This window comes from Eumetopias jubatus, unplaced genomic scaffold (genome assembly GCF_037043125.1).
Source record: "Eumetopias jubatus isolate StellerSeaLion01/CBP00866 unplaced genomic scaffold, mEumJub1_p1.0 scaffold_1, whole genome shotgun sequence".
NCBI lineage: Eukaryota > Metazoa > Chordata > Mammalia > Carnivora > Otariidae > Eumetopias > Eumetopias jubatus.
In genome coordinates, this window is record NW_028274807.1 from 206937389 (window position 1) to 206950245 (window position 12857).

Consider the following 12857-nt stretch of genomic DNA (forward strand, 5'->3'; position numbering starts at 1 on the left):
GCCTGGGAGAGAGGCCAGAAGGGAGGTGTGGCCTCTGAGCAGGGAGGGGGCCCCTGACAGAGGAGGGCTGGATTCTAGAGACAGAGGACATGGGCTCTGACAGGGACAGCTGGAATGGGGGAGTGGATGGAGTTGGGTGGCTGACCTACCAGTCCCTGGATGTTCCCTGGGTGTGGGGATAGGGTATCTGGGGGCGGTGGGGCCGGGGGGGGGGTCTCATCGAGATAAGGACACAGGATGATAAACAGGGGTCACATTCAGGCTTGCAGAATCTGAGGAGTCTGGGGGTATCGTGGAGCCTCCCCCCTAGGAGACAGCCAGAGGCTGAAGATATGCACAAGAAAGATAAAAGGGTTGTTGAAGCCATGGGAGGGACTCAAAGAAGTGGGGACAGAAGAATGATCTGGGGACATTGAGACCTAAGGATTGGTTGAGGGAAATCAGCTCAAAAAAGAGGAGTAGCCAGAGAGATAGCAGGAGAACTGGGCCGTGCGGCACTAGGGATCTCAAGGCAAGAGGGAGTTTGGAGAGTCTGAGATGGGGAGTCAGATGTATGTGCCGCATGGAAGGGGTGCTCTCAGGAGAGAGGGGATGAGGGACGCAGGATGGGGCAGGAAGGGGTCTCAGTCTGGCCTCAGCGCGATCCCTCAGGGAGCTCTAGAGCGCGAATAGCACCCTAGAGTCCATCCCCCCTTGAGACAGAAGGGCCACTTTGCTTTTTTTTTTTTTTTAAAGGTTTTTTATGTTTTGTTAGAGAGAGAGAAAGTACAAGCAGGGGGAGCGGCAGGGAGAGGGAGAGGGAGAAGCAGACTCCCCGCTCAGCAGGGAGCCTGACACAGGGCTCGATCCCAGGACCCTGGAATCATGACCTGGGCCGAAGGCAGACGCTTACCGACTGAGCCACCCAGGTGCCCTCTAAAGGGCCACTTTGTATACCCTGTATCCGCCAGTCATGGGCTGAGGGCTGCCCTAAGGGGTGTCACCTCCCAAATGAAGAGGTCCCCACTTTGCTGAGGTCAGTTTTCTGGAGAAGAGGCGGCCGTCAGCTGTTAGAAGCTGCAGACCTGGGTGTGCGCCAACGGCATCCACTAGAGATGTTGACATGAAAACAATGCCCACTGGATTCGTGGCCAAGGGGTCACTGGTGGCCACAGCAAGACTGGTTTTGGGGCGTGGTGGGTTGGATGCCAGACTGGGGGCAGGTGGGCCCTGGCAACATGGTGAGAGGAGAGGACTCCTCTGAGTCCCTGGGATGGGGCTCCGTGCCTGGCTTACAGCAGGTGCCCCATGGAACCCGCCTGTCCTTCCCTCGTGTCCTTGCAGCTCTGTGGTGATGCTGGAGATTGACAACCGGCTGTGCCTGCAGTCGCCCGAGAATGACCACTGCTTCCCCGATGCGCAGAGCGCGGCCGACTACCTGGGAGCGCTGTCGGCCGTGGAGCGCCTTGACTTCCCGTACCCGCTGCGTGCCGTTCGGGGTGAGGCCCGGGGCCCCCCCCACCCGTGGGAGGCGAGGGTGGAGCCGGGGCTCCGCGGGGGGGGGGCCCTGGCCTGTGGTTGAAGCCCTGCCCCCCCCCCCCCCCCCCCCCGCTTCCCGCCCACAGGGGAGCCGCTGGAGCTGCCAGAGCCAAGTGTGCCGTTGCTTCCCCTGCTGGCCGCCAGCGCCGTCTTCCTGCTGGTCATCCTCGTCCTGGGTGTCATGGTCGCCCGGCGCAAGCGCGAGCACAGCACCCTCTGGTTCCCCGAGGGCTTCGCGCTCCACAAGGATGTGGCTGCCGGCCACAAGGGCCGGCGGGAGCCCGTGGGCCAAGATGCGCTGGGCATGAAGTAAGGACCCTGCCCACTCTCCATGCCTGTGTGTGTGTGTGTGGGGGGGGGTCTTGGGAGTCCTTGAGCCCACTTTGACCCGATTCTGACCTCTCATCCCAAGCGGACCCTAACTTCAGACCCCAGCCCAGACGCCTGTGCTCATCTCCTTGACCACTGACTGACTCCATGATCCCTGGGGATCACCCCGGACTCATGACCCCCCTCACCCCATTTCCTGTATCTCAGTTCCCTTGACTCAAATCCTACTCTTACCCCACCGTGACCCTGCCCTGATCCTGGCCTCTCTGACTTCACCCTCATTCTCAGATTTGTTCCCACATGACTGCTGGCCTCATGATCCCTGTTTGCACCTCAACCCCTCACTGATCCCTGACCCTATGCTCTATGACCCCCCAGTACCACCTCTGACTCTAACTCACTCTGACCTTTGACCCCATTCTGACCCTCTTTCCACCCCCAACTCAGCGTTCATTCTTCATGATCCTCAATCCTGGCCTTGGCCCTGGGCCTCGCCTCCAACTCCCTGATGTGTCCCTCAAGACCCCCAACCCCACCCTGACCTAACCCCTGAATTTACCCCTCTCCTGTGACCCCATGACCTCTTTACTCCTCAATACAGCATCCTTGATCCTGGCTGCATCTCTCACCTGTGGCGAGGACAACTGCATCCTCATGTCATCTTCTATAATCCCTGCTACATGCCTGTGACCCTCACCTATCCCATAGCCCACTGTTCTGACCCCTGACCCCACTCCTGTCCCTTCCCCAATTCCACCTTAAGACCCTGGCCGCCACCCATCATAACCCCTGACTACCCCCCCCCCCACTGCGACCTTGACTTCATCCTGCATGCTCTCTTTGGACCCTGTATCTTGACCCTGTCTCCTGTGCCTACTGACCCAGGACCCCAGAACCCAACCCTAGACCCAGACCTGGCCTCTGGGAGCTCTTCTCTGATCCCACCCCAAATTCGCCTATCAGGTTGCCCATCTCCATTGTCTCCTCTCCCTTGCCCCGTTCCCATTGTCCCCACAGGAACATGGCCAAGAGCGAGAGTCTGATGGGGGAGGTGGCCACAGACTGGATGGACACGGAGTGCCCAGAGGCTAAGCGACTGAAGGTTCTGCCCCTTTCTCTGACCCCTGCCCTCAGGGTCCTGGGTGGAGGCCCCAATGGCCAGGGGGAGAGTCGGGAAATCTCTGCTCTCCTCGGCTCTGGGGGAAGAGTCATGGCATCTGCCTCATTGTGCCCCTCTCTAACCAGGCCCCTGCTCCCAGGCCGGGGGGGGGGTCTTCCTGCCCCTGGCCCAGACAGCAACTCTGCTTTCTCTCTGCTGGGTCCAACTTTGTCCAGCGTGCCCGGGCTGAAAGTGCTCCTAGCTGGTTTTAAACACCATGTCCTCTGCTGGGGCCACACCCATGGGCTCTTAGTCAGCTTGGGCTGCCATTACGAAATACCACAGACTGGGGGGCTTAAACAACAGATCCCTATTTTCTCACAGTTCTGCGGGCTGGAAGTCCAAGATCAAGGTGCTGGCAGGGTTGGTTCTTGGTTAGGGCTCTCTTCTGGCCTTGCAAACAGCTGCCTTCTCCATGTGTCCTCACACGGCATTCCTCCGTGTGCCTGGAGGGGGAGAGCCCTGGTGTTTCTGCCTTTTCTTAAAAGGATGTCAGCCCTATTGCATTAGGGCCCCACCCTTATGCCCTTGTTTCGGCTTAATTACCTCCTTAAAGTCCTACGTCCAAATATAATCATGTTGGAGGGTAGGGCTTCAGCATCTGACTTTTGGAGGAGCACCGTTCTGTCTGTAACAGGTTCCTGCTAGCATTTCTTTCTACTTGCTGAATGTCTTGAACACACACATGAGCATCTTATTTCATTTTTATGAGGACCCTATAAAGCAGCTATTAATATACACCTCAGTTCTCTGCTGCCTCTCCCTGCCTAGAGGCAGTTCTCAGCCTGCCTCTCCCCTTTATTTATGAGAGAGAGAGCACCAGTGAGTGAGAGTGCACGCACAAGCAGGGGGAGGGGCAGAGGAAGAAGGAGAGAGAAGCTCAAGCAGACTGTGCTGAGCTTGGAGCCCGATATGGGGCTCAATCTCACCACCCTGAGATCGTGACCTGAGCCAAAACCAAGAGTCTGATGCTTAACTGACTGAGCCACCGGGGGCACCCCCTGCCTAGATTTTAATGTTTGTGAAATGGAGACATCTATTACAATTGACACCTGAAGAAATCTGTTCACCTCAGGCTTTTCTTTTTCTTTCTCATCCCAAAGTGGGTATTAAGTAGATAGCGCAATATGTTTTTGATGGCATTTTCGGATTGCAGAATGACAGCATTATCCTGATTTTGCTAATGAGAAGCTCAGAGCTCTCGTGTGATTTGCCAGCTGATGGACAGCTAACCAGAAAGGGTCAGGGAGGATGGGACAGCTGCCCATCACCTGGCTCTCCCCTTCCATGAAATTCAACTCTCTACCTGGGTCCTTAAGCTCAGGTCTGGCTTGATCAGGCTGTGTTTGGTGCCCGAAGGCTCTTAAATGTCCTGGCAGGCTAGTTAAGAATACACCCGTCCTGTTTTCATAACATCACTATGCCTTTTGGACCCTGAGCCTGAACTCTATCAAGCTCCTGCCAGGGGCCCAGGGCCCATGCTTGTGAAGGTAAATCAATACATTTGTGTATGACTATTCTGCCCTGATACCTCATGTTCATGTTCATGGTACTGGGTAGGAGCCCCACATGGTATCCAGAGCTTCCCCCTGCTTCTCTCTTTCCCTCCCAGCCAATCACCCTTTTCTCAGATTATAATTGATCCATAAAGGATCACCTGCCCCCGCCCCCACATTTTTTTTTACCAGTGTGATTTATAGTTTCCAGAATACAAGTTTTGCATTTCTTTTGTTAAATTTAATTCTAAGTATTTTATTCTTCTTGATACAGTTGTCATGGGACGGTCCTCTTCACTTTTGGTGTGTTATGTCTAGTGTATAGACAGGCGTGTGCTGACAGGTGCTATGCTCTGTGTCTCTTCTTTGATCACCTCCTTGGGTTCCTAGCCCTCCCCACTTCCAACCCAGAGTAGAATCCCAGTTCTTCCTTTTATGAGTTCTGTGAGCTCCAGTATGTCAATTTCCTGTTTCCGTATGTATAAGAGAAGCCGGATATTCAGGGTTTCTTGGGGCTGTGAGTGCGCACCTCCATGAGAGGAACCTGTGAGGGCGCCCAGACTGTCCCTCTGACTATCTCTCTCCCAGCTCTTTGTGAGAGCCCTGGTCCTTATGCCTTCAGGTAGAGGAGCCCTGTGTGGGGGCTGAGGATGCTGTGGATTGCCGCCAGTGGACCCAACACCACCTGGTTGCCGCAGACATCCGTGTGGCACCAGCCATGGCGCTGACACCCCCGCAGGGCGATGTGGATGCTGATGGCATGGATGTCAATGTGCGAGGCCCAGGTCAGCCACGGGGCCTCCCCTCCAAGGATGCCCTTTCCCCATCCTACTTCTGAAAAGTTGCATCTGGGTCTGGGTTCTGGGGAGAGTAGGGTGTGTCCAGCGTCCGTCTGTGGGGTGTGTGTTAATCAGGACTCTGGGTTGTGATGATAGCCCAACTCAAACGAGTTTACTGGCTCTGGTAACTGGAAGCATCACGGATATTTGGGTCCAGGACTCACGGCCTCATGGCTCCAGCCCGGGGAGGCTTTCCCCTGGGGGCACGGTAGCCACAGGCCCAGACCCGCAGCTGCACCAGCAGACGTCCCGGGGTGACTTCTGACTGGATGGGCTGCAGTCACGTGCCCATCCCTCAACTAATCAGTGTGCCCTGGGGGCTGGAATATGCAGATTAACTGCAAGGGGCGGGGCTAAGGCCCCTAGCGCTACCCAGGGCTTGAGGATGGGGAGTGGGGTGCACGTGGCTCCCTAAGGGAAACAGGGGCAAATGCTCATGCAGAAGGTAGCAGATCACATTATTTGGATCCTCTTGGATCCGCCTTTGCCACATTTCAGGGTAGTCCTCCCCCAGCTCATTTTGCTTTTGTTCCAAATGGCCTGCACCTATGGCTCTCTTTTGAAATTCCTCAGGCTACCAGGGTCTGAGGTGCCTGGGATTTTATGTCCCTGGGGTGGCTCTTTACCAGTGGGTGGGGGCGTGTGAAAGGCACAGCTCCTTTGCCTGGAGCCGGATTACAGCTTGAGGTACAGTTCAGCCTCCAGGGTCCCCCTTCAGGATCAGGCTGAAGTAAACCCCTGGGAATTTGCCTGAGGCTGAATGCTTGCTCCTCCCTCCCTCCCTCCTGGATCCTCTACCGTGACAAATCACGGAAGGGCTGCCTGTGAATCCTCATCCTGGGTTGGTTTCTGGGGTACCTGACACAGGGGTGTGTGTGTGTGTGTGTGTGCGCGCGCACACGCGCACGCCATTCCCTCTTGTGCTCTCATGTGTCCCACTTCCTCCTAATGCAGTGCCCTCAATAGTAGTCCCTGGAAAGGCCCCTGTGCCCACCTCCCTTTGACATACTCCTGGTCCCCGCAGATGGCTTCACTCCACTGATGCTGGCCTCCTTCTGTGGGGGGGCCCTGGAGCCAATGCCCCCTGAGGAGGATGAAGCAGAAGACACATCAGCCAGCATCATCTCAGACTTGATCTGCCAGGGAGCCCAGCTTGGGGCACGGACTGACCGCACAGGGGAGACAGCCCTGCACCTGGCTGCCCGCTACGCCCGGGCTGATGCAGCCAAGCGGTTGCTGGATGCTGGGGCAGACACCAATGCCCAGGACCACTCAGGGCGCACTCCTTTGCACACTGCTGTCACCGCGGATGCCCAGGGCGTGTTCCAGGTGAGATGCACCTGCCCCTTTGGACTTTGGAGCTTGCACAGGCATCAGGCAGACCTGGGTTTGAGCCCTGGTCCTGCAAAATAGAGCTTTGTTTTTCTCATCTGTTAAATGGTGATATACGGTGGCCGGCAGATAGCTGCTTCCCAAACTTCATGGAGTCTAGGGGACGGGGGGGGGGGGTGGGAGGTGGTTGGGGAACTCAGAGGACTTACAGATGCTCCTGGTCCCTCTGTTTCTGCCATGACCCTCCCTTCTGCATGCTTTCTCTTCTAGATTCTCATCCGGAACCGCTCCACAGACCTGGATGCCCGCATGGCGGATGGCTCTACGGCACTAATCCTGGCCGCCCGCCTGGCGGTGGAGGGCATGGTGGAAGAGCTCATTGCCAGCCATGCTGATGTCAATGCTGTGGATGAGCTTGGTAAGCTGTGGGGAGTAGCAGTGGGTGGAGGCTGAGAGGGTATCACCTGGGCCCTGACTGTCTTATGTGAATTATCTTGAGACCCGATCACTGAAACTCATGCACATACAATAGGGCTTCGACATGGACTTAAACTCACATGTTTTTTTTTTCTTTTTTTATGGCCTCCCCTAGCCCATATGACACCTCAGTGACTTAGAAAAAGTGGCCTTCCCCAAGACACTTCATTTCCATCCGCTTTGTTAGAAGAACCTGCTCTGCTGCCCTCTGCTGGACAGCTGGCGTACTACGTTTGCACATTGGCCAAATCCCCACGTGATGTAACTGCCTCTGTGGAGGCGGCTTGCGGGCCCAGGTCCCCGCCGGTGCAGATTCATAACCTGCCCTCATGACCAGAGCACCTCACATGGCTGCAGACACACTCAGATGCTCATAAACATCCTTTGAAGCAGGTGTTTTCAACCTCTACCCCATTTACACTTGGGATGATGGATGATTCTTCGTGCGGAGGGCTGTCCTTGCAATGTAGGATACTAAGCTGGCATCCCTGGCCTTGACCCACTAGATGCTAGCAGCACCCCACTCCCTAGTTGTGACAACCCAAAATGTCTTCCGACATTGGCAAATGCCCCTGGGTGGGGGGATCACCCCGGTTGAGAACTGTGGCTCTGGAGGACTGCTGTCCAATAGAACTTTCTGTGAAGATGGAAATACTCTTGGTCTCTGCTGTCCAGTGTGGTGGCTTTGGAGCCCTTGAAATGTGGCTAGGGGGAATGAAGAGCCAAATGTCTTATTTCATTTAGTTTTTTTTTTAAGATTTTATTTATTTATTTGAGAGAGAGAGAGAGAGAGAGAGAGAGCATGAGTTGGGGGGGAGGGGCAGAGGCAGAGGGAGAAGCAGACTCCTTGCTGAGCAGGGAGCCCGATGCGGAGCTTGATTCCAGGACCCCGGGATCATGACCTGAGCCGAAGGCTGATGCTTAACCGACTGAGCCACCCAGGCGCCTTCATTTAATTTTTTAACCTTTGTTTTGCCTGCCTTTTTTTTTTTAAGGCTTTATTTAGATATAATTCACATACCATCCAATTCAGCCACTGAAAGTATAACATCCAGTGGCTTTTAGTATAATCACATAGTTGTGCCACTATCCTCACAATACATTTTATAACATTTTCATCACCTGGAAAACAAGCTCTCACCATTAGCTGACCCCCTCCAATCTTGTCTTCCTAGCCCTGGGCAACCACTAACGAACGTACTTTCTCTCTCGATGGATTTGCCTACTGTGAATATTTCCTATAAGTGGAATCAAATAATATATGGTCTTTTTTGGCTGGCTTCTTTCGCTCAGCATATTGTTTTTAAGGTTTATGAAGTGTGGTAGCAGGGACTGGTACTTTTAATTTGTTTGTGATTTTTTAATGATCAAATAATATTCCATTGTATGGATATACATTTTGTTTATCAGTTTATCCATTGATGGGCCTTAGGGGAGTTTCTACTTTTTGGCTATTGCTGCTATGAACATTCATGTACAAGTTTTGGTGTAGACGTGTGGTTTTCATTTCTCTTGGGTAAACATTCAGGAGCAGAATTGCTGGGTCTGGGTCATATGGTCATGTGATCACTCTGTGTTGAACCTTGTGAGGAGTGGCCTGACTGTTTTCCATAGCGCCTGCCCCTGTTTGATGTCCCTGCCATTAGTGCACAAGGGTTCCAGTTGTTCCAGTTTCTTCACGTCCTCCCAAACAGATGGTATTGTCTGTCTTTTGTGCTAGCCTTCCTAGTGGGTGTGAATTGGTATCTCATTGTGGTTTTCATTTTTATTTCCCTGATGGCTAGTGATAATTGAGTGTGCTTCCCTGTGCTTATTGGCCATTTGTAGATCTTCTTTGGAGAAATGTCTGTTCTGATCCTTTGCCCATTTTTAAATTGGGTTTTTGTCATTTTTTGGGTCTTTTTTATTTTATTTTTTAAAAAATTTTAATTCCAGTATAGTTAACATAGTGGGTTTTTGTCTTTTTATTATTGAGTTATGAGTTCTTTATATGTTCTAGGTATAAGTCTCTTATTAGATATATGGTTTATAACTATTTTTCTCATTTTGTAGGGTTTCTTTTCACTTAGAAGCACAAACATTTTAATTTTGGTGATGTCCAATTTATCGATTTCTCTTGTTGTTGCTGCTTGTATTTTGTTGTCATATCTAAGAATCCTTTGCCTAATTCAAGGTCATGACGTTTTACTTCTATGTTTTCCTCTGAATGTTTTGTAGCTTGAGCTCTTACGTTTAAGTCTTTGATTCATTTTGAGTTAATTTTTGTATTTGGTGTGAGGTAGGGATCCAACTTCATTCTTTTGCATGTGGAGAGCCAGGTGTCCCAGACCATTTGTTGAGAAGGCTCTCCTTTCCCCATTGAATGGTCTTGGCACCTATGCTGTTTAGTTGTAATTAATTTAAATCTAAAGAGCAATATGTGCCTGGTGGCTACAACCAGCACCCCACATAGTACCCCCCCGTGTATGGACAGTCACACACGGTGGTCCCTTGGACAGAGAGTCACTCCACATACATGGACACAAACACATGTTCAGACACTCTGTGGCAGGCCTTCCCCCCCCCCTCCAGGTTATATTCTAGATACTTCCTTTCCCTCTGCCATGGGATCCTAGCAAATGAACCCAGTTCTAACCCTGACTTCTTCCCCCCACCCCCTGCCCCACCCAGGGAAATCAGCTTTACACTGGGCAGCAGCCGTCAACAATGTGGAGGCCACCTTGGCCCTGCTCAAAAATGGAGCCAACAAGGACATGCAGGATAGCAAGGTGAGCCCCAGCCCTTGACTCACCAGGCAGTCAGCCCTGGCACAACCCCCTAAATGTGGCAAAGAGCAGGGTGGGGTAGGTTAGTGGGGGCATTCATCCTGCCTGCAGCCAGGTTTCAGGGATAGGATTTGGACCTACCAACCTCCAACAGTGGATCAGAGGAGAAAGCCTGTGGCAGTTGCTGTGTGACCTTGGGCAAATTGCTTAACATCTCTGAACTTTACTGTCCTCATCTGTGAGGTGGGGAAGCACCAGTACCCACCTCACTTTTGTCTCCTGAGGATTCAGTGAAATTTGTAAAATGCTTAGCAGATACTCAGTAAAACATAACTGTTATGATCATTGTTTTAAAACCCTTGCAAGGTGGAATTACTCTCCTCATTTTATAAATGGGAAGAGTGAGGGTCAGAGGGGCACAGGGGTAGTCTGACATTTTGATATTTTATTCATTATGGATTTTTTTTGCAATAATCTTAAATTAAAAAGTAATGCATTAAAATATCATTTATTTTGATGACTGGTTTTTGACACCCCTTAAATTTTATGCCTAAAGCAAGTGTCTCACTTTCCATATAGTCCTGGCTCTGGGGCATGGTGCTTAGTAGGTCCTGGATGAAAGTGCTTTAAAAGAAAGAACTTGCCCAGTTTCCCTTAGCAGAGCTGGGATTCCATCCAACTCTGCTGGGCTGGAGAGTGTGAATTCTTCCCTCTTAGTGTCCACCAGGGGCTAGGGGCCTATGAGACCTTGGCCAGGGGTTAATCCTGGCTCTTGCGATGCTGACATCTCGGGGGTTCTGTGCCCCACCCCCTTCAGGAGGAAACTCCACTGTTTCTGGCCGCCCGAGAGGGCAGCTATGAGGCTGCCAAGCTGCTGCTGGACCACTTTGCCAACCGTGAGATCACAGACCACCTGGACAGGCTGCCGCGGGATGTGGCCCAGGAGCGGCTGCACCAGGACATCGTGCGCCTGCTGGACCAGCCCAGTGGGCCCCGCAGCCCTCACGGTCCTCATGGCCTGGGGCCCCTCCTCTGTCCACCCGGGGCCTTCCTCCCCGGCCTCAAGGTGGCACAGTCGGGGGGCAAGAAGAGCCGGAGGCCACCGGGGAAGGCGGGGCTGGGGCCACAGGGCGCCCGGGGGCGGGGCAAGAAGCTGACGCTGGCCTGCCCGGGTCCCCTGGCCGAGAGCTCAGTCACGCTGTCGCCCGTGGACTCGCTGGACTCCCCGCGGCCCTTCGGTGGGCCCCCTGCGTCCCCTGGCGGCTTCTCCCTTGAGGGGCCCTACGCAGCAGCCACCGCCACGGCCGTGTCCCTGGCTCAGATTGGTGGCGCGGGCCGGGCGGGTTTAGGGCGTCAGCCCCCCGGGGGCTGCGTGCTCAGCTTGGGTCTGCTGAACCCCGTGGCCGTTCCCCTCGACTGGGCCCGGCTGCCTCCGCCTGCCCCGCCAGGGCCCTCGTTCCTGCTGCCGCTGGCGCCGGGACCCCAGCTGCTGAACCCCGGGACCCCCGTGTCCCCCCAGGAGCGGCCCCCGCCATACCTGGCGGCCCCGGGACACGCCGAGGAGTACCCGGCAGCCGGCGCCCACGGCAGCCCCCCCAAGGCCCGCTTCCTGAGGGTTCCGAGCGAGCACCCTTACCTGACCCCATCCCCCGAGTCCCCCGAGCACTGGGCCAGCCCCTCGCCTCCCTCCCTCTCGGACTGGTCAGACTCCACGCCCAGCCCAGCCACTGCCACCGGGCCCACGGCCACAGCCGCTGGGGCGCTGCCTGCCCAGCCGCTCCCCCTTTCCGTCCCAGGCCCCCTAGCTCAGGCCCAGACCCAGCTGGGGCCCCAACCGGAAGTGACCCCCAAGAGGCAGGTGTTGGCCTGAAGGCTCTTCAGTTCCTGGATTTTGGGGGGCTGAACAGATCTCCCATCCTGACTCTCTCCCTTTCTTTTTAGACCTTTCCATTCTCTTCTCTCTCTCCCGGCCCTCCTGTATCCCTCCCACCCCCCCTTGAAGCTGACTGAGATAGGTCACCAGCCTAGGCTTTTTCAGTCCTCCTTTATTTATAGGGGGTGCGGGCTGACCCCCGCCCTCTGGGCCTTGTGATGAGCCTGGGACCTCCTCCTGCACTCCCCTTCCCCATCCTTCCTTCCCTCCTTCCCTTCCTGCCTCCTCTGGTCTCTCTCCTTACACTCTGACACGAGTGGATTATTATTATTTTTTTTTTTTTTACATTTTGTATAGAAACAAATTCATTTAAGCAAACTTATTATTATTATTATTTTTTACAAAATATATATATGGAGACACTCCCTGCCCCTGCAAACCCCCCAGTGCCCCCGTGGGGCTGAGTCTGTGGGCCCATTCGGCCAAGCTGGATTCTGTGTACCGAGTACACAGGCATGACCGGGATCCTGTGTACCGAGTACACAACCCTGGTGTGTACCAAGTAGGCACCCTTGGGCGCACCCTCCGGGGCAGGGGTCGGGTGAGACTTGGGAGCCTCTTTCCTATCCCACCTCCCTCACTTCACTGCATTCCAGATGGAACTTGTTCGATAGCTTTGCCGGGGGGAAGGGCCCTTCTGGCCCAGAGAGCCCGCCCCGGGTCCCCCAACCCTAGAGCCTGGGCCACTCCCTTGGTGAACTGGGTGGGGGAGGCTGGTGAGAACATGAGGACCAGGGGAGATGTGTGCGTTTCACTTTGTTTCCCTGTAAATATGGGACTGACAGGAAGGGAAGGAGCCGCCTGGGTGGCACCCCTTCCCCCCGGCACTCCCCTGGCCCAGCCCCGGGGCAGAATGGAAGTATTTTTAGGCTGTTTTTGTAATGTGGCTTCTGGTCACAATCCCTGTGTAGCTAAATTCCTGGGCCTTGCATTGTACAGCCCCCACTCCCCTCACCACCTAATAAAGGAATAGTTAGCACTCCGCGTCACTGGTCTGTGTCTAGGTAA

The 12857-nt window shown here is 54.3% G+C and overlaps 1 protein-coding gene across 1 annotated transcript in view; it reads left to right on the forward strand.

Moving 5' to 3' along the window:
- The window catches only part of NOTCH3 (notch receptor 3), a 32588-nt gene extending 19760 nt beyond the window's left edge, over positions 1-12828 (forward strand). Inside the window, exons 26-33 of the mRNA XM_028095317.2 lie at positions 1324-1478; positions 1605-1827; positions 2866-2950; positions 5126-5288; positions 6367-6671; positions 6945-7092; positions 9822-9919; positions 10734-12828. Coding sequence (XP_027951118.1) covers positions 1324-1478; positions 1605-1827; positions 2866-2950; positions 5126-5288; positions 6367-6671; positions 6945-7092; positions 9822-9919; positions 10734-11786 — 2230 coding nt within the window. The 3' untranslated portion in view covers positions 11787-12828. The remainder of the gene's footprint in view (positions 1-1323; positions 1479-1604; positions 1828-2865; positions 2951-5125; positions 5289-6366; positions 6672-6944; positions 7093-9821; positions 9920-10733) is intronic.
- The last annotated feature ends 29 nt before the right edge of the window (positions 12829-12857 follow it).